The sequence below is a fragment of the Polistes dominula genome, unplaced genomic scaffold (assembly GCF_049000335.1).
Source record: "Polistes dominula isolate Pdom_NZ unplaced genomic scaffold, Pdom_raw_medaka contig_277, whole genome shotgun sequence".
In the NCBI taxonomy this organism is placed as follows: domain Eukaryota; kingdom Metazoa; phylum Arthropoda; class Insecta; order Hymenoptera; family Vespidae; genus Polistes; species Polistes dominula.
Genome location: NW_028301009.1, coordinates 445,128 through 467,571, shown reverse-complemented (window position 1 = coordinate 467,571; position 22,444 = coordinate 445,128). Strand labels below are relative to the sequence as shown.

General features: G+C 32.2%; 1 protein-coding gene across 3 annotated transcripts in view; it reads left to right on the top strand.

Annotated features, from left to right (window-relative positions):
- The window catches only part of thw (chitin-binding domain protein thawb), a 105,939-nt gene extending 89,457 nt beyond the window's left edge, over positions 1–16,482 (top strand). For 2 of the 3 annotated variants that reach the window (XM_089174056.1, XM_089174057.1), the window contains 4 exons: positions 8,832–8,985; positions 9,078–9,125; positions 9,300–9,415; positions 9,535–16,482. In XM_089174056.1, the coding sequence (XP_089030182.1) occupies positions 8,832–8,985; positions 9,078–9,125; positions 9,300–9,415; positions 9,535–14,403 (5,187 nt within the window). In that variant the 3' untranslated portion in view covers positions 14,404–16,482. The remainder of the gene's footprint in view (positions 1–8,831; positions 8,986–9,077; positions 9,126–9,299; positions 9,416–9,534) is intronic. The other variant, XM_089174058.1, reaches the window with a different exon arrangement.
- The last annotated feature ends 5,962 nt before the right edge of the window (positions 16,483–22,444 follow it).

The following is a 22,444-nucleotide window of genomic DNA, read 5'->3' as shown; positions in this document are numbered from 1 at the left end:
GAACATTTTCTGACAAGAAATTGAGTAATAATAATGATAATAATTCGATCGTAATTAGCTTTGAAAATAGAGATTGGTTACATAATAATTGAGAGATAAATGAAGATATGAATATTAGAAAGGTTGTCAAAACCCTGCTTCATTCTAATTCTAGCGATACCCCTATCCCTTTTACTTTTCTTCTGTCTCTTCTTACCCTTTCGCGACATTGAAATTAATGTACGAAATTAACGAGTTCGCGAGACGTGATAACGAGTTTCACCGAGTTAAAGAAAATAATCAAAGGACACTTTTCTCTTAAAAACAAAAGGAATGAAAAGGGAAAATTTACGTTTCGGAAAAAGCGGAATTAAAGATATTGAAAATTTATAACCCCTATTATACCTTTAAAAAAAAAAAATTAAAAACGAGTTTGGCTACGATATCAACGAAAAAATACAAAATAAAAATCGAAAGATAACACGAGACGCGTACAACCTGTGTAAAAAAGGTAACATAAATGTGAATTTTTTTATTCGAAAAAAATAAGAGAGATAGAAAGAGAGAGAGAGAGAGAGAGAGAGTTAAAAACAAGTATGGGATAAAGAAGCAAACAAAAATGAATAAAATATAAGAACTAATAAACACACATATGCACGCACGCATGCAGGGGTAAGAGGGAAAAAAAATAAAGGATAAACATAACGTGAAATATAAAGCTGAGAGATTAACAATCAAATAGAAAAATGAATATATACTTGAATCAAAGTTGAAATTAATTATTTATTTTTAGAAGGGATTAAAAAGATACAAAAAAAATAAAGAGTACGTGTTGTTTAAAAATTAAAACGAAAGCAGCGAGTAAAATGAAATAGAAAGGGAGTTGATGCGATCATTATAGTAAATTGTGCGTTAAATATGTCGTATTTAAATATGCTAAATGAAGTGGATATACGTAGGTTGGAACTTAAATAGTGGCGACTATTTATTCACAACTGTTACAAAAGAGTTACATGTTTGCACCTGTTACTGTCCTTCAAAGTAGTCACCAGCGTTGTGTAGAATTCGTTGCCAGCGATGTGGAAGGCGTAGTATACCGTTACCAGAGCCTGTTCTGTTGATGGTGCGAATGGAGCGGTCTACTGCCTGTCGAATCTCTGGAACAATTCTGAAGCGAATGACACGATGGGTTCCGCATAAATTGACGGAAATGCAGAAATGGATGCGTTACGACGCTGCTCAGACGCACTTGGAGCGCTATGAGCGCGAAGGAGAGGCTTTCTTACGCCGTATTATAACACTGGATGAGACATGGCAGTAGACCGCTCCATTCGCACCATCAACAGAACAAGCTCTGGTAACGGTATACTACGCCTTCCACATCGCTGGCAACGGGTTCTAGACAACGCTGGTGACTACTTTGAAGGACAGTCACAGGTGAAAACATGTATCTCTTTTGTATCGGTTGTGAATAAATAGTTGCCACTACTTAAGTTCCAATCTACGTATATACAGGGTGGGTCACCACATTTTACCACCTTGATTTACGTTTTTATTATTACGCGTAGCAGAAAATGTTTCACATGGAGTTGAATGGCTTTAAAAGGGGCTCATACTGATTGTACTTTTTTTTTTAGGTGGACGTGTCAAGGACATATGAAGGTCATTAATGTTTTTTTAAATGGAATCATATATTTTTTATTGCATCATTTGATGCTCTTTCATATTATTTACAAAAAAGTATTAACATATTTATGTAAAAAAAATTATTACTTTAGGAGATATTTTAATTTTTGTCTATTTACAAAAAAGGTTCAATATGGCGACCATTTGCATCAGAACACTTTCTGAATCGAGAAATTAATGACTCATTAACGTTTCTTAATGTATCTTATGTTATTTCCTTGCATTCATTGACGATACGATCCCTTATATTGGCTATTGTAGTCGAAGGCTCAGAGTAAACTTTATTTTTTAAGTAGCCCCATAAGAATAAGTCGAGGGGCGTTAGATCTGGTGACCTAGCCGGAAAATTTTTACACACAACATTTAACAATTTTTACCACTTACCACCAAGGTGGTAAAATGTGGTGACCCACCCTGTATATATAAGAATGATGTTAAAGATGGAATATCTTTCTTTCCTTTTCTCTCTTCTATCCAAGCAAATACCATAACGCATACCACTTTCACTGTTAATTACAAATATTATTATCCGTCTTTTAAAGTTGATAGGACAGTTAAAATAGATCGCATCTTAAACTGTAGGATGAAGTTTAAGATAACATTTGCAACGTGTCCTTGTCATTCTATCACGTAAAGTGAGAATCGTAATATAGAAGAAAGTATTTCAAAAGTTTCATCTATTATAATCTGTTGGCATATATATATTACATAATATATCATAATATTATAGAATATTTTTAAATAACTTCGAAAATAGATCCCACACGTATTTTGTGTAATGTAAACTAGGTATATCTCTCTGTTAGATGCTCGGTAGGTTAAATTAATTTTTGTCTAAATAAAAGAGATTATTATAAATATATGTATTATGTTCCAACGAGTGGACGAAAAGTCCTTGACATATATCTATGTTGAATTATTAAAGAAGGATTCTAGCTTTAAACTGATATTACCACAGTTACTCGATCAGTTTTTATATTTTTTGGTTTGAAAAAAATGATATTATTCCTTCAATGAGATCAAATTGTACAAATTTAGCAAAAATTTAAGCTTCTTTAATTTTATTTTTGCTAAGGATGGATTAAAGATTAAATGATGCTTATCTTATACAATTACTTTTTTTCAATTTAAATTGAAACAGGTCAAAAGCTTTTTACTCATTTCGCACATTTCTATTCTATGCTTATGGTATTGCATTTTTTTGAGGTAGACTAATGAGACGAGTCTTGCATTGCATTTGGCATTGTGTGTGTGCGCGTGCGCGTGCGTGTGTGTATTCTTTTTTTTTAATATCTCATATTAAATTATAAAAGTATCTACATTTTTTCTCTGCACAATGAGTTTGAATAAATATTTTTTTTCCTATCAAAAATATCTTTATTGTTCTTTCCCCATCGAACGATGATTAAATTTTGACGAAACGAAAAGATTGCTCTTTCAGCCCTTTTAGTGCCGAACGATGATATATCGTCGCATATTTTGGGGCTTTTCTTACTATTTACTTTGTAAGAAAGCTTTATCTCCAAATAAATTTTTAAAACGTTATAAGTGGTCTAATTTCATTAAATCAAAGAATTAAATAAATTTTTTTTTTGTTGTTTTTCCTGTCTTATTCTATGTTTTTTGGTGCCAAGTTTCTGTATACTTTAGAGCTATAAAATAGAAACGCGGGATTAGAGTTTAGGATAAAATAGTTTCTTCGAACCATAATCGCATTATGTTAATAGCTGTTAGAACGTTTCTTTTTTACGACACAATGTAGCATCGACAAGGTGATATATAAATATTCTTTTCAGTTTTTCCTCGGCCTTTCTAAAAATCCTTTCTTAACATTCTGTGCTCGAAAATCGTAACGTTTTTGATACAATTATACTTATTAACAGATTATTTCGTTAATTGTGTTGCTATTTTTTCTATTAAAACTGCACACTTTTACGGATATGGATGGCCCAGAGTTAGGATGACGTTTGATCTGTCATGGAGTTATCTTTTCGTTCTAAAGTCCACACACACAATATTAATTATTTTGTTAAAAATTATTATAAATATAATACTTACACATTAATTACTTAGATTACTACGTGATCTAAATAAAACTGTGATGAAACGATAATTATTTTTATGTACAAATATTACTTCATGAAGTGCAACTTTTTTTAAATGTTTTTTTACATGTTAATATTAATTTTGTTAGTATGACTTTTAACAAATATTTAAATATAATTACCATTGCTTTATTCTTTATTTATTTCGTAATGTGCTATATTTTTAATTTTGTAAATATCATTTTTAGTTTGTTTTTTATCAACTTTATCCCGAACCATAGTAAATACGTCAAATTGCCTAGGTATTTTTTACATAGGCACCCCTTTTTCGTACTAAAAGGCCCTAAAAGACACAAAATGGTTAATATTAACAAAAAAAAAGATTTTAATCAAATTTTTCGAATTTACGTATACGCGTATTTATGTATGAGTGAGTATAAAAATGCGTGAGAAAAATAACTCTACAGAAGATTTCGACGTCACGTTTTTTTACAATCGAACCACAGTTATTATTAAACGTATACTTACTCGTTATTATTAAAGATAAAAAATTTAACGTGTTTGACAAAAAACTATTTATCTGCAATATAATCTTTCATATAAATTCATAACGATCATTCAAGAAAGAAACATTTAAGAATAACGAATCTTGTTATGATATTACCAATTTAATATATCTATAATTAATTATAGTTTAAAATATTTTTGTTATAATCTCTTGATTTAAAATATTTTTATATAATGATTTATTCACATATATATACTAGGATACTCTGACCACGCGTTGCTGTGACTATGTTATAAAATGTTGATTTAATATAATTCTAAACTATTTACTAAATTATAACAACACACAAAATAATACCACAATTATAAAGGAATTATAATACACAAAAAAATATAAAAAGCAAGTGTTTAAATATAAAAAGTAAGGTTATGTCATATGTAAATCTGAAAAAAACGTGTGACGTGATATATCGAAATAATTGAATGGTGATACAGCGCCATCTATTGAAAACTTACAGTACCTAGAGACTTAGATAACCTCTAAATAATAAATCCTTAAACTAGCAATAAAAAATAAAAAATAGTCGCGATAAAATCTATCCTATATTCTGAATTGGAAAAAATCACACAAAATAAAAATAATTTCATTAGGATCAATTCAATAGTTTTGAAGTTCATTGGAAACCAATAATGTGACACTGAATTTTTATATATAAAAATTTAAATAAGATATGTATATATTAATAAATATTATATTAATATAAAATATAATAATTTTCTAATATAATAAAATTATTATAAAATAATAAAAATTTATATATATAATTAATATTAATGTAATTATTTTATTAATATAATATTAATACTATATTATATAATAGAATATAGTATATAATATAAATAATATATAATTATGTATATATAATATGTATATATTAATAAATATATTAATAATATTATTATATATATTTAATATAATATCTACATTTATACACCTACATTTATGTTCGAATCGAAATATTGAAGGGTTTGCGTCTCAATGCAATGAAAAATATACGTACAAAATACTAACGAGTTATACTCTTTAAGTGCATCTAAAGGCTTTAAATTTATATTTCCTATTAAAATAGTGGCAATTTTTAAGTAATATGCGTTTTCTAACCACGAATGGAGTTAGGCCATTGTCAATATCAACAATTTGATTTGTTATAAAATTTCGAAGGGACTTAACTCCATTCAACATAATTTAAGATGCTTCAAATTGAAAAAAACAATATTCAATTTATTTTACATATATTTAAAATACTTCAGAAACATAATTTATGCGATTTAAAACATTTTTTAACTACATAACGTACAAAATTACAGATATAACCTACAAAACAATTTACTACTCATCTACATTTTGTGTGTGTGAAAGGGATTTGAAGAAATCATGATGTTCCGGTGATATATATCGTAATAGGTCTATTATGTCCTTGAATTTTGCTGTTGTAATTTGTCTGATGTTTTAAATAGTGGTGTCAATACAATATTTTCGAACTTTTTTGGTCTACCACGACGTGGTAATAAATTCAGAACTTTAAAATTTTCATTCTCATTCATTGATGTTTTATAGAAAATTTTATACGGTTAATTTTTGACAAAACTCATCTAACATATTTTTAACCAGTTTATTGATTCTTCATCAGAATTATTTATGTTACTATCTGTTACTACAAAATCTTTTTGTCTCATTTTATTACAATAAAATATTATCATATTTATTTGGAATATAAGCAACCTCAAATGCTTTATTGATACTTAACATAAAGTTGTACAATAATCAGGTGCAACCGGAAAATAAATGACGAATGATGATAAGCCACTTTCAAAATAAACTTTTCATTATTCTGTTGATCGGCAAATTTTCTTGTTACAATATCTTCATGATTTTAAATGTATTTGTAACAAATTGCTTCAGAATGAAAAGATCATGTAAAAAAGTTACTATTACGGTAGCTAATTCGATTTTTTTGAAAAATGGAGGTAGGCCACTTTCAAAATAAACTATTAAGTAATATTTAACATGATTTTATTCAAAAAATTAATAATTGAATGTTTTTATTTATGAATGTTATTAATTTGTTATTTCCTTTTTGTTAGATTTTGTAATTATTAACAATATGACTGTGTTATTTCGTATAGAAATGTCAATTCTCATTTTGTCAGTTTCTCTCTTAAAGCTTTTCACCAGCAGACCACTCGAAGCTTCTCGGTACGCTCTTGGCAAACGCGTGTTCATAAATTCTCAACGCTTGCCGCTACGTAACTATTCGGATTTGTATCGAACATACCGGATTCGAACGTCGAATTCAACATGGAAATTTTCAAGTCCGGATTTTAAAAGGAAAAAAAAGAAAAAAATACAGAGAGAAAGAGAGAGAGAGAGAAAAATAAAAAAAACCATCAGTTCGTTACGTTTAGAGCATCGTTCGTTCAATATCCACAATTAATAAATATAAAAAGAAAATTTATTTGATCGAACATCATGATCCATGGATTTTATTTCTACTTTCCTAACGAACAAACATGAAATTATTTACGATCCTCATAAAAAAGAAGAAAAGAATATTTATCAAATATCTGAAATAATTAATAAAAAAATTGAATGATTTTTCGAATAATATATTTGAATATTTTTGGATAAAATCGAGAAAAGAAAGAAAGAAAAAGAAAGAAGACTAGAAAAGTCTGTTGTTATAAAAGAAGAGAAAGAATGAAGCATGATCGATACGCCGATATTTGTTTCCTCGAGAAGTCGTGTCGTGTTACGTTGGTCTATTCATTCCGAAACAAAACTCAATTATCGGATAAAAGGCACTCGAGTAGTAGTGTGTTACAGAAAATTGAAAACTCCCCCTTGCGTATCAATGACCGCTACTTTATTACATTTCTCATGTTACTAAATTTCTCTACATAATGCCTGTGTTTCATTTAAACATTTCAATTTGCAAATTTTTTATTTAAATATATCTATCGCCTAATATTTATACTTTTAATTATTTATAACAAACAAAGTTTCGTGTCATCCAACAGGTTGCAGCGAGTAATATTTTCGAATTTTAGAAATTATATTTATTTAACATTTATAATTTCATTGGATTATGCGTATGAGTATAAAATGATTATAACCAAATTAATGTAATTTTGATAAGATATCTAGTAGAAATTGAAAAATATATTTTTCATTTTTAGCAACCCATATACGGATCGTAATGAAGAAATACATGTCATCCACGCCCAAGCGAAATTACATTTGTCAAATTTTCTTATTGGCTTGATAAAACTAATTGTAAATATATATTTTTAATTATTATTAACCAATTGCGCTACGATTTAACTTCACGGTTGCGGTGCCCCGTGCGCTACAATATTACACTTGTCGAAACAATATCACTGAGTTTACTATTATTTTTCATTTTACAATATTGCTTGATATGATGAAAATAATATAAATCTATTTACCACGTGCTCACCACGCCTATCGACGTGGTGTACACGTCGCTCGCAGTTTTGAAACAAAATCATCTCGACGTGCGTGGCACGTATTTATAGCGCAAGTGGTTAAAAAAAACAAAAACAAAAAAAAAACCTAATTAATTAATGACAAGATATCAAATACAGAATTTGATTAAACAAATATTGTCTCCATTTCATTCAATAATATCTACAATATATATATTAATTAAACGAACATCGCGTCAATGAGAAAAATCGACAATTGAGAAAAAAGAAGGAAAAAAATGAGTTGACTTTCACTAAACTTTCGAGAGTAAAATAAAAGAAAAGAAGAGAAAAGAAAATGGGAAAGTTTGTATAGATGAGTGTAGTATAGTTAATTATCATTGTTACGTTTACTCGTATCGGATAAATCCAGGAACAAGAAAGGTGATGATGATAGAAGTTAGTACGGGTATCTAAGAAGTTGTAGATGCACTATTTTAAATGGAAGTCACACCTCGCGTGAGAGAAAGGACAGAGGAAAAGAGGAGGATGTTGTACCTCCTCTGGGAGGAAATAACACCTACCATCATTTCCTGGTAGTCTACGGCATGCGAGGGTGAAACACAAGAAGATACGATAGGACATGCTGTTCTTTACTTGTTTGCGTAACACCATCTATCGTTTATCCCGTTTCCTTCCCTGAGATGACGCTGACCTCGTTTGTCTTTACGATCAATTAGCTCTCTGCCAACAATTTCTTTTTAATTATTTCTTTACTTTCCAAGACAAATATTCTAAGATATAACAACACCCTGTTAATCCCAATTATCGATTATTTTTAATATTTTTTTATTCTATTTTCAATATTCTAAGAGAATTTAATTATTCTTATCTGTTATTCTATTCACTTGCATCTTTATATTGCTTAGACAGTTTTGGAATATGCAAACATAGTATCAACGTGTTCCCATGTTTGAATTTAACAAACCGTGATGAAATTTATAACAGAATAAACTTTATATTATTTGCTGTTAATGATAATTTATGAATGAAATATAACAAACAGTGTAATATAACAGATTATATTAATAATTTTTTCTAGAAATAAAGTGCATTATTATTTTATAGGAATCGCAGGACAATGCAAAATCGAGACTACCGGAGTTCCTATCGGAATTGGATTTGGCAAGTCTCGAGGCTTCCGAGGAAGATGTCGAAGCTTTGAAAAAAATAGCTAAAAGATTGGCACCGGAGAAGAATGGCGAGTACCAAGTTTATCAAGGTTTTCATAGTCATCCCATTAACAATCCTGATTAACAAATCTAGCACGCTTCTTACATTATTACCTACACTAAAATAAATTTCTTTTCCTAGTCTTCTTTGGGAACGAGGATCTTCTTAAGGAGTGGCTCAAGGGAGCGGGTATTTCAAAGAATCCACATTTTATCCTCTTTGCATGTTACTTTCCTTTTTTTAATACTAATTACATTCTAATCCGATCTCGTTCATTCGGTAAAACTTGTTTCGTAGAACTCACATTTCTCTACGGCATGTTGTAGTAAAGAACGTTCATTGATTTTGCTGTGTGTTATTTAGGTGTATCCGGACAACCAGGCGTTGACTTTCCAACCTTTACGACAATCCCAGCAACTTCATTCAGTTGTCGTGGTCTGAAAGGTGGTTACTATGCTGATTTGGAAACAAATTGTCAAGTACGTTGCACGTCACAAACAAGTGATCGATGATTTTTAATGTATTTGTACTTTTTTTAATTTAAATTATACAAAAAAAAAAAGATTATAAATTAACGAGAATTCAAACGTTTTTTCAGGTTTTTCACATCTGCGACAACGGACGTAAGATATCGTTTCTCTGTCCCAACGGTACCATCTTCCAGCAATCGCAATTGATCTGCGATTGGTGGTTCAAGGTAGATTGCAGCAAATCGACCGAACTTTACGAACAGAGTGCCGAACAGCTAGCCGAGGAAGAAAGGAAACGTACGGAAGACAAAAAAATGAAATCCGAATTCCATCGAACCGTAGATCACGATGGACTCGATTATCATCAAGGTCAAGACAATTACGATGGTAGACAAAACGGACGAACGAATCCTTTCGGTCAATCCGTAAGACCTAATCAAATTCAAGACAATGCTGATAGTTTTAAGTCTCAGTTTAAACAGAACAATGTTTTCGATCAAAGCAACGGCAGATCCGGCAGTCAATTTGCACAAAATTCCAATTCGAATAATTTTCAAAGCAACGAACAAGACTTCGAGGAGAATTTCAATATCAAACCCAAACAAGGACCAGCATTTAATTATCGAACGATAAACAGACAACAGAACCAACTGTTAGACACTCAGAATGGTAAATACAATCAATATAATCCAAGCTATGAGGAGAAGTTTCAGGAAAGCTCTCAAGACAATCCAGATCAATCTAACAATTCCCAGGATTATTATGGATCAGCTGGTACACAAAACGTAGCTCGAAACGAAAGACCTAACAGTAGAAATCCAAAAGCGAGGGGAAATTATGTACGAAATTTGAATAATTTGAATTCGCCTACTCAAAAAGCCACATCGGCTTATATGGAAACAACAACTTTTAGGACAACCACTTCGAGTCCTATTAAAGAGTTTCAACAGTTTGCCGAGAGTGCTGCTTTCGTTTCCAATCGTGGCAATTATTACAATAATAATGCTGCCAATCGTCAATTTTATTATCAATCGTACAACAGCAACAATAACAACAACAACAATAATCAAGAAACAACTACGAAGGATCCAGCATCAATTAAAGAAAAAAGTAGTAGTCCAGCTTTGATAAGAACTAGATTTAGTATACCACCATTCCCTGGTCCAACATTCGCACCGATTTACAAACCACGAACGACTACTATACCGAGTCGCGAGACGACATTACAGTATACTACAACAACCGAAAAGACCTTGGACAGTACAGATTACTACAGGCAGCCTTATACAACGGAAACATCGTATAGTTTTGGTGGTGGTGGTGGTAGTAGTGGTGAAATCGTTACCACAACTAATCGTCTAGAAAACGAGGATTATCAGACCAGTACAGAATCCATTTCCACGGCAGCCTTAAATGAAAATTATCAAGAAAACTCAGAGACACCAGCAGCTTACCGTACAAACGTGGATTCGAATAATTCCAATCAAGCCACATTTACGGATTATTATCTAAATAATAATGAATATAATACAAATAAGGTGATCGAAAGTGATCAAGAATTGAGTTATACGACAACTAGATCTAACGTCAACACTGACAATTCACGTGAATATACCGAAGATTTAGGAACAACGGTAGCTTCCAATGATTATTCAAACAACGTTCTGGAAAGACAAAATTTCGGAAATTCGGAGGCAGAATTGAAAATCAGCACGAAAGAACCTACGAGAAATTCTCCGAGTTATCGTATCAATTCGATAAACGCTTCAACGGAAAAACCATCGAGGAGTACTCAGCAGTATTCGCAAACTGGAAAGACCTTGAGTCCATACGATACTAGTTTTACGTACAAACAAGGCAAAGTTATGTCGACGTTAGGCCCCTACATTCCGTTCACAAAGAATTACATTCATTCCAGTACTTCGACCTCTTCCACGACTACCCCAACAACAACGACAACGACTACAACAGCAAAACCACCGGTATACACAGCGACAGTACCTAGTTTAACTTCTACCTTGTCTAATTATCGCAATCCTAAAAACTTGATATCTAAGTCGAAACAATTTTTCTCTTCCTCGAACAAATTGAAAGGCAGTAGTTCTACTTATTTACCGGAATCTCGATCCACATTGAGAATCGGCACGGCTTTGGAGAACAGGCCTGCTAACGAGAGAGAACACGTATTAGATATGTTACATTCTCTTCGAGGCTTAGAAAACGATGTAAACACGTCTGGTATTTCTCGTCCGAGTTTCTCAACGGCCTCCGGGCCATCTACTTTACATTCTCTCGCTCTGTACTTTGCCACTGCTAGCGAAAATTTCGCTTCAAAGGAATCCACCGAATCGACTACCGATCATCCAGAAGAAATGGAAGAATCCTCAACGGAAAAAAAGAATGATTCCTCTATTGAGTTACCGAAGAGTATACTCACCCAACAGACGGTCGAGTCCTATGCTGAATTATTTAAATTGAACAACGCTCTCGAGATCAACGATACGAGGATAGAAGATTCGAACGAGTACGAAAACTCAAGCGACGATTTGGATCTTCAGCAGAGCGAGGGTCCAGTAAACGGAGCAAATAAAACGAACGGAACGAAGCTACGTGAGCTTGCCCAAGTATTCACACACGCTCTATCTGCCTACTTGCAAGATCCCGACACGTTCAAAAAAGTACTCACTGATATAAGACCAACCGATCCAACCTGGACTACTGAAAGTGATCAGAGTGAAACCACCACTTCTTATCCTAGTACGATAACCGAAGAATTTCCATCGGTTACTAAGGAAAAAGACGAGGTATTGGATTTCTCCGAGGACGTGAATGGATCGAGAAGACGAAAGCCAACGAGCGTGTATCCGAGCATGTATCAACCTTCCATCGTGATCACGAGCAGCACCTATAAACCTTATTTGTCGCAACGTGACTTCTACGGTTCGACCTTGCCACCGGCTCAGATAGCACGCCGTGACTTCTACACGACTGCATTCCCTGAAACGTATCGACGCGACGTTTACAATTCAACTCTGTCACCTGTTAGGTCGGTCAGCAGTGTTTCTCATTCTGCCACTAGAAATACAAATCGACCTCTCGAAGACAACAGTTATCAAACGACAACCTGGTTACCTCCTAGAACGCAAAACAGTTATTACACGACAACGATAACTCCGTTAGAAGATACCTTAGATCAAACAACGACTTCTTCGTTAAATGATTTATCGAATAACGATTACTACGAATCTTCGACTGTCCCAACCGACAACTTTGCTTACGTTGTAAACAGTGCTTTCAATTCCGGTAATGATAATCGTGTACCGGTTAGTAGCGTCGAGACGAGCGACTCCAACGGATCGTCTCAGGACGATTATTTTCCTCTGGAATATAAATCTGAAGAAAATCAATCCGGCGATAGCTCGAACGAAACCACGTTTAGATCAGATCCTTACGGTAAAAATGTTAAACCAGCTGGTATTACACCGATATATAAAAATTATGTACCCTCCTCAACACCAGCTTATTACTTACAATATGCTCAAGATTCTTATCAAGGAAGTAAATCGGAAAGATTTGGTACGCCTCATTATTTCAAACCAGAAGATAACAACAACAATGGTGGTTCAGCAGCAGTCGAAGTATCCAACAGTATAATCCCAAGCTCTACCACATCGATACCTCCTAAAAGGATTACCAATAGTCCTTTCAGAATACGTTATTACGATTCGAGAATTCCAGATGAATCTCTTGTAACGGCTCGTAGCTCCTATCAGAATTTTCGAACACAGAATCGTATAGAAAGTAATGTCAAGCAAACGGATAAAACGACGACCGAGAGGTCAGCGATGACATCGATATCGTCCTCGAACCAAATTGGACTCGATCCGATAACGACTACGGTGACCGACGTTGATGATTCTTCTCACGTTACTACTGTCACTCGAAACGCTTCGAGCAATAATACGATTCAGAACAATACTACTTCGAGCATATTGAGCAATGATCATTGGACGTCTTCGCCTATGGTTACTCAACTTTGGGAAAGTACTATTTTCATAGATCCTAAACGTATAAATCACGGCTTGGAAGATGATCCTTCATCGAAAGAACTTACTTCTAGCGAAACATTTTCAACATTGAAACCAATTCGCAGTAGTACCTTGGATTCTATCAAGGATAATAAAATTGTGACCATCAATACTCTCGAAGAAGCTACGAAATCGTCAGCAGCATCGAACAAGGATATCTCAACACCTTGGCAATGGGCACCCAATAACGACGACTCACCGACAACGTTTACTTTACTGCCTAGCGTGTTCTCCGGCGAGAACACGGCAACCCCAACACCGATTTATACTACCCGTTCTAGTATAACAACCACAATAACGTCTTCTGTTACATCTACCAACACTATACCTCAAGACAATGCTTTGGTCTCTTTGCTACCTTACACATCGACAAGTTCAAGTCCTTCGAACACGAGTGACAACGAGGTCGTCAAGGCTAAAAGGATCTTTGGTAAACTGAACGAGAGTAGCTCGGATACGTTGATGAAAGTGATGAAACAAGCAGACACAAACGAAACTGTTAGACAATTAGTTTTACTATTGATCAATCATTGCAACGGACCGATGAACAAGACCATGGAAGAAGAGAAAGAACAATTGTTGAATGCTCTTTTAAGGATGCCAGTCAACAGATTTTCTAGCGAAGAATCTCGCGAAATCGTAGCTGGAATTAACAAATTAACTTTACCGATTGGTAGACGATCGTCATCTACAACCCCTAGGTCATCCGAACCTTCGATTACTACATTTCGTAGCAGACAGGGTAGAAAATTTCGAACAACAACGGATAATCCGTCAGTTTTATCGAGAAGATCGGACGATCCTGAAACTCAAGAAACGATTGATTCGTTAGCGGAAACAACAGTGTCCGATAACAGAGCATTAGATCTTTTGCGATCTCTTTATTCGGTTGCTGCTAAATGGGGTTGAAATTAAACAAATTTATTTGAAAGAATTTCTTCGATATAATTGAGAAAAAGGAAGTTTGTTCGTTAAACCATCCAACAACGTTCGTGTTTATCGACAAAATAGATTAATTATTTACACGCACAATTACATATTGACACAAACATACACACACACACATATACACACATTCATATAAGAAATATATTCGTAGTTCTTAAAATGAGCTACGAATTAACGAGAACTGTTTCCTAAATGGCGATAGACAGTAGCAGTTCGATCGATAGTTTTTATTTATAGCTCCGTTGTAGAAAATAAGAATTGACGATATTATCTCCTAGCCATTTCTCTGGTTGATCAGATTAACGTGCTGATGAAACGAGATTAGATTTAATGTAAGTCTCGTATTCATTCGAAATATATCGAATATTTCAATTTTAATCCTGGCATTGTATAACAAACACTATGATAACGAAAGGTCGTTGAACTTATCTAGTATTTTATTCGATCCTTTTTGAATCTTTTCCAACAAATATTAAATATTTATATTTATAAACAGAAAGAGAGAGAGAGAGAGAGCGAGAGCGAGAGAGTGAGAAAGCAACTGCTTGCTAAGACGATATCGATTCGAGATAAACTGTAAACGTTTGTATTAAATATTCATAGTAAAATAATTCGTAGTCTCTTTTTGTCATCGAAATTTCATGAAAGTCATTCGACTTTTCTGGCAGACTTTCAAAAGAAAACGATACCGAAATTTATTAACGTCTTCTTTCATGTAAATTTATATTTAAAATACAATATATTTCTTAGTACATTCTTATATTGGACAAAAACTTTAATAAGTTATGCTTGCGTATAACTCGTTTGCAAGAAAATGTATTATAAATATAATTGACAAATAAGAAAAAAAAAGAAAAGAAATATCTTTCCTTTCTCGATTCGTGTGTGTCTCTTTCGTTATTACGTTTATTCAAAAGGAATGATCTTCGAACGTTACTTAGATGATCGTAAGTTACATACATGTGTATGTAATACGTGCGTAGATATTGTAGAATATGATCCGAACGAGAGATGATGTTTCGTTTTACGATCGCAAGCAAAGCTAGCAAACGGTAAATCATCAACGATCTTCCTTATTTGATGGTAATCGTTTTCGTAAAATATTATATCCTATCCCTACGATGATTTATGTTTTACGATAGGAATTACGTGTGTCTTCTTCTTCTTCTTCTTCTTGCGTTCTCAATTCCGTCTGCACGTGAATCTATCCACAAGATTTCCCACGCTTTTAAATATACGACGATACTGCGTTGAAAATCTTTTCCCGAGAAATTAAAAAACAAACTTTGAAGTTACCATTTTTTATTCATAATTATTAACAAATATTTTCTTCTTCCTTTGTAAATTTTAATCTTTTCAGGAGCCTTGGGATATATTTGTAAATTTAATTTACTTTATTACAAAATTTTGTCTATATTACTTTGATTTTGATTTCTCATTTTATATTTAACTTTCCTTATTTATTAAATGAGAGAATTTGTTCCTGAAGAGATTAAATATCGGATCGATTAAATCGAATATCGATTTTTAATGTAATCCGATGCGTGATTTGAAATTTAGAAAAAATTATTCAAATGTATTAGATCAATACACACATATAGCGATATTTTATGTTTTCCTAATTGAATATAACGTATTATATATGCATGTGTTATTTATTCCATACAATTTAGTGAATCGTTAAAGAACCTACGCAAATCGAGTAATCTATATTTTACGATTTTGGTGTCGGTAAATCCCTTCCTTATGTCTGAGTATTTCGGAAATAAAGTAATAATAATAATAATAATAATAATAATATATAATATTAATAATGAAGTAATATTATATACATTCTTATACACCATATGCGCTACAATCCGGAAATATCCAAACGCAATACGCGAAGTATAATTATAAATGTTCAGTACAAGTAACCGAACACAGTAGCGTTTAGATATAAACAAGAGATTTTCTGTAAAATATGCTTGTACAGAATATGTGAATAAAACAAATTCAAGATTTTGTTAATATGATCGATTTAACCGTAAATAAATTAAAGATTTCACGTTCTATTCATATTTATCCAACAAATCACATTATATATATGCACTAATCTTTTTCTTTATTTTTTATACACAAATTTATTAAACTGGATTAAATAAATTAATCGCGATTAGAATTTCATAAAAATGAGCAAATAAAATCTTTGGATGCGTGCAAGTACTTTATGATTTTTCATAAATTTCTAGAAAATTTTTCTATGTCATATAATTTAATTTTCAGGCTCCCCACCCCCTTCCCAATATAAGCATAGTTCCATACAAATTTTTTAAATTCGGAAAGTTAAAGTTTAGTCTCATAAAAAAGTTATCACATGATTATGATTTCTACGATTTAAAATATATTTCTCTGTATTTAATAATTAAATGTCTAGTAAAAATAAAAATAGAAGAACAATTCGTTATAAATATTTGCTAAATTTCGAATAATTAATTTGGTTAGGTAAAAAAAAAAGAAATTTTTGCACGTAATCCTAGAAATTCGAAGCGTTCGTTTATGACCATGAACACACATAAATGAATTTTTTTTTTTTTTTAAGAAAATATGTGAGTTGGAAGATCACGTTTGGTAGATCTGTGTTCGAAACGTGAATTATGTTTCGTAATCTGTTAACTGGACTCGATGGATATCAATCAAAGACGCATTCGTGCAGCACGGCGGCCAAGCATGGAATCGAAATAGAGAAAAGACCAGACAAGACAAGACAAGAGAAGAGAAGAGAAGAAAAAAACGAAGAGACGTGAATACGCTGAGTAGAACTGTTTGGAAGGAAATCCCAGGTTAAAGATCATCGCGGAGAGAAGCCTAATTAATATTCCTTTAAGTACGTGCGCTGGTTGCTGTTGCTGTTGGTGTTGTTGCTGTTGTTGTTGTTGTTGCGTTAGGTGGTATTCATGTTAGGTACTGTAGGATCTTGAAGTAGGTATGAAGGAAGGCCTTGCTTGCAAAATCATTTTCCTTCTGGACTATCTTGAGGTCGTCTCTCTGTACTTGTATATCGCGCAATCTCAACCGATTGCCATTGCTGTATGATAAATGCGATCGTTCGCTAACTTCGAATCTCTACACAATCGAACTAAAGCTTAAAGGCTATCACGATGAAATGTTCATCATATTGAAGTATACATGAGATAGAATTAGTTGGATTTTGACGTTTAACCAAATAGATGCTATTTGTAATCTTATGTAATAACTATTGTTATTATTTCGGTATTAACATATCTAAATGGCAACTTAAATATGATTGATTTGAGTTTTTTTTTTCTTGAATTTATAAAGATTTTAATATATTTTATAGGAAGGACTGCGGTACTACCTTATGTTTGTGTGGTCTTCATTTTTTTTGTTTCAATTTTTTATAGTAATAAATAATAAAAGTTTGATTAAGTGGAAAGATGAAGGTCTAACCCCGATCAGGATTGCATACCGTTTTACGCATTTATTTAATTGAATTATTATTATTTACGTGAATTAATTATATAATGATATTTATCGAGAGATAGTAAAAAATTTGACGAATCGTATAATTCAATTTGCTTCATAAATTATTATTATTAAAAAATTATCTTATAAAAGTACCTTATGGAGATATTAAAAATTCAACAAACCATCCTTTTTATTCCGTTTACTAATTTATTATATTAATTAATTATTATATAATAATAATAAAAAACGAGAAAAAAAAGATTATTATCAAGATTTAATAAAACATCCAGACGAATCGTCGTAAATTTCAATGAAATCGAATGTTTAAAAAATGTTAACAAATGACGTAAGTAAGTATCAAACGTAGAAGAGGAATTGCTTAACCGTTGAAATCGAAAAGTCAAGGGAAGAACGAACGTTTCTTTAATAATAATTATCGAGCTTGTTCTCGAGTTTGTTGGTTGGCACGTTTTAGCCTTAACATAAAAGAAGATTATCGAGAATATAATAGACATAGAATTCGCTAATTAGCAGCAACGCTCTCGTAATCGGATCTTTTTCTTTCTCTATCATTATTTTCTTTCTTAAAAAGATTCAAGGTATCCCGTTGAGTATATATCCTCGTTCCTGCGTTGCGAATCGGACTTACGTCCGGACAAACGTCGACCTTTCCACGAGTACGCCCTACTGTATTTAAATTAGCCTTGCGTGGATTCCATCTCTTTCCCTTTCCCTTTCCTACGTCTCCCGTGTTGAAAAAACAAACAAAAAATGTTCGAGGAAAGATAGAGAAGTTACGGTTACACAATTAAGAGAAAAGTGAGTAGCTAGCTCGATTCACAGAACTTGATAAGAGATCTAAGAAATTTGATTCGTTTATTCATACCTTCATGGTTACTTAAATACAGGATGAGTTTAAATTTCTTTTAAATGGTATTAAAGATTAATTACTATTACACGTTACAACATTATTTTTCTATTTTTTTTTTTATTTCTAAGCAAACTATCAAATTTTCAACTTGAATTTTGATTGAATTAATGGAAATTAATCTGAGAACTTATTACGTCCCATATATGCGTCAATTTGTAAGAGGTAATTATTATATTTAAGCGTAACGTTTATTATAACTCATTCAAATAAATATATCTTATTATTAATATTATTATTATTATTATTATTATTATTATTATTATTATTATTATTATTATTATTAGACTTCGTCCTGTTATCCGTAATTTTACAGCCTTAGGAGACTATTTTGTTAGTTTAGTGAGCAATTATTTTTTTTTACCTAGGGTAGATTGCTATCTTCGCCCTCGATCCTCCTCCTTTATCTGGGCTTGGGACCAGCTAAGTATTATCTAAGTATCTAGATATTAATTAGGCAGAGTTCAAATAAATATATAATATTTAAGAAATAACGACGCAAATATGTTTTAATATATACAAAATTAATTGAACACAGTTACGTGTCAACAATTCCATAAAATTATCAACGTATATTATTTTCTTGGTAAAATAAAAGAAGATGAAGCGATAGGAGTAAAGATAAAAATCAGATTACAGTGATATGGTATAGAATGTTGTGAAAATCTGGTGGAGGATCGTCGTTACTCTTCTTCTTCCGATTGCGTAAGATGGTTCCAGAGAAAAGGCTTGCAAGGTCCGTCCAGGATGTGTCTCTCTGTTTGTTCGAAGAAAAAACAAGTAATACGGTAGACGGTAAAATAAAATAGAAAGAGAGAGAAAAAAGCAACATGCTCTCTCTTTCTCTCTCTCTCTTCTATAATTCAGCTTCGTGTTAAAGTTTCTTGGCTGTTCGATGTATATACGAGGACTCTTTTTCTTCTTCTTCTTCTTCTTCTTCTTCTTCTTCTTCTTCTTCTTCTATCTTTCTCTCTCTGTCTTACTTTTTGCCCCCTCTTGTTCATCTTCTTCTAGGCACTACAATTATCTTCGCGCTCTACTGCTGAGGCGGTAAAAGGTCGACACTGATGCAATCGACCACGATATACCCGCGGAGGAACACGCGCTTAGGTTACATCGGAGTTGGCCAATTCCTAGGGCACAATTAAGTTTAAGGCTACCACTTGTTTCCAACTAGGAGATCCACCACCTCACCTCACTTCAACTCTCTCTCTCTCTCTCTCTCTCCCACACACTCTTTTTCTTTTACACTCACCCTTTATTTCTGTTTTCTTTTTCTTTTTATTTAACGATATACATTTATCGAATCATTGAGATCCTCTATTCGTTACAATTAAATGAACTCTTATCTTTTCTTCTCTATCTTATCTTCTATCTTATCTTTTTAATTCTTATCTATCGTACTTGGACATCATAACTTTGCAGGGTGATCAGATTTTTCTTCCTAACGATAAGTTAATTCGAGAATTTAGTTGAGATTTTTTATTTTTTTATTAGATAAGGGATAATGTACAAGGAAATAAGTAGATTTTTCCTTAGCATTGATTTGTAATTAGATTTTAATTTGATCTTAATATACTTCATTATTATTTTGTTGAAGTTTAATTTTAACGTAGTGAAAGAGAGAGAGAGAGAGAGAGAGATCAATATTTTTGATTAAATATTTTTATAACATATAATTATACAGAATAAATAAGATTTCTGAAATAATCTATTCATAATTGTATTTATGTTTTTTTATTTATATTTTTCTCGCGCATTTAAGCTCGAAGATCAATTGTTTTTTTTCTTTCAAATTAGAGAACACACACATAGTGTAAATAATATTAAAAAGTCTATTACTTTTGATCGTACTTTCTCCCAAACGGATTTAAAATTGCAAGTTAGATTAACCCCGAAGAAATAAGATTAGTTTAAAAGTATAATATTTCGTCTCGAAGTAAAAGATAGATAAACCGTAGAATAAAGATGCGTCGGATGCTAGGGAGAGATTGCGAAATGCAAGTTAATGCGAGTACATCTTCGAGATAAAATTGCGTTTGATGAAATCGATCGTGTGTCGGTTAGGTCTAAAAGAGGAAATCAACATCGGCTCGAGGAGGACGAGTAAAAGACCAACCTCCTCGTAATGTACTTACTTACTTTGATCGCACTTTTTACGGAAAGATCGCACGCGTCTACGATTACATTTCTACCTTGGTAAATACCTAAACTAAGAAATTACTTCTTTTTTTTACTCGTAGAAATATAGATTTTTTTATCTACCTTTCTTCCTAACGAACGTTGTTGTTCGTTTCATTCTTTCTACTTTCCAATCGAAGAAATACATAACTTTCTAAGCGCACGTCTACTTCTCCTATAATTACACGAAAGTTTCATTCTCTAAGGAGTCGTCTCAAAACTAACGATTATGACGAAAACATTTTATGTAATAATAATAATAACAATAATAATAATAATACCTTATCAAATTTACAAGAATAAATTTTAATCGTTCGTTCGGTTAGTTCAATGAATTTTTACGATTATTTATAGTTTTATAATTGAAAAAAAAAGAAAAATTCTAACAGAGAGTTTGAAAACGCAATTAAAACACAATTACAAATTGATATTTTAGAAATTACATTTTTTGTTTATATTATTCCTTAATTAATCGTTTGGTTACTAAAGAACCGTATACGGTTCTTCAATTAAAAGGTCCTGTACGAACGGCTAATCCATGATACACGATGATACAAATAGTTGATGCAAACATACTAATTAAAAAGTTGAGAGGTAGGTAAAAGCTTGCTGACATTGTTATTAAATAATCTCGTTATGATGCATCATCCATCCTTCCTATCGTTCGCAAGAAGTGTTTGGCACACTTTCCATTAAAGTCTACATGTACAATACACGCATGTATAGATATATGCATATATACTGTTATAATAATCATGAAAATGATGATGATGATGATGATGATGATGATCATTATCGTCATAATTTAACGTCCCAAGCTGGGCAACATCATGAAAATCAGCTGTCTATTTTACTGCCGTCGCGTCAAACCTAACGAGCGCGATTTATACAAGAATCCCAAAGAATCGTGGAGAAAGTCGAAGATTCTTCATCTTGTTCTTCTTTTTATTCCTTAGTCTTCATCATCTTCTCCTTCTTTGCCCATAATAGGCCAGAGCAAACATGTACTCGAATGCACATTGCTCGAGTATGCAACCTCGATCTGATCTTTATTCGTATTCTCCGTGGATCTCTGGATCTCGATCGAAACAGTCGATCTATGAATAGATCTACGAAAGTATCGATTGGAAGACGAGTACATTGTTAGCGAGGTCGTATCTTTCAATTATTTTCTAACGACTTGGTTTACGTGCTTAAATTTCATTCAAATATAATAATAGTACGATAGGTAATATATAATATGTTATATGATTTATTAATATTATTATGATTCAATATATTGGTATTTATTTATAAAAATGTTAATAACAATTGACGAATATTGATATTTAATTTTAATTCTTCATTATTTTGATATTTAGATATCATTTATTTGATTTTCTTTTTCGTTTTCTTTTTGTTCCTTCTTTGTTCTCTCAGAATACG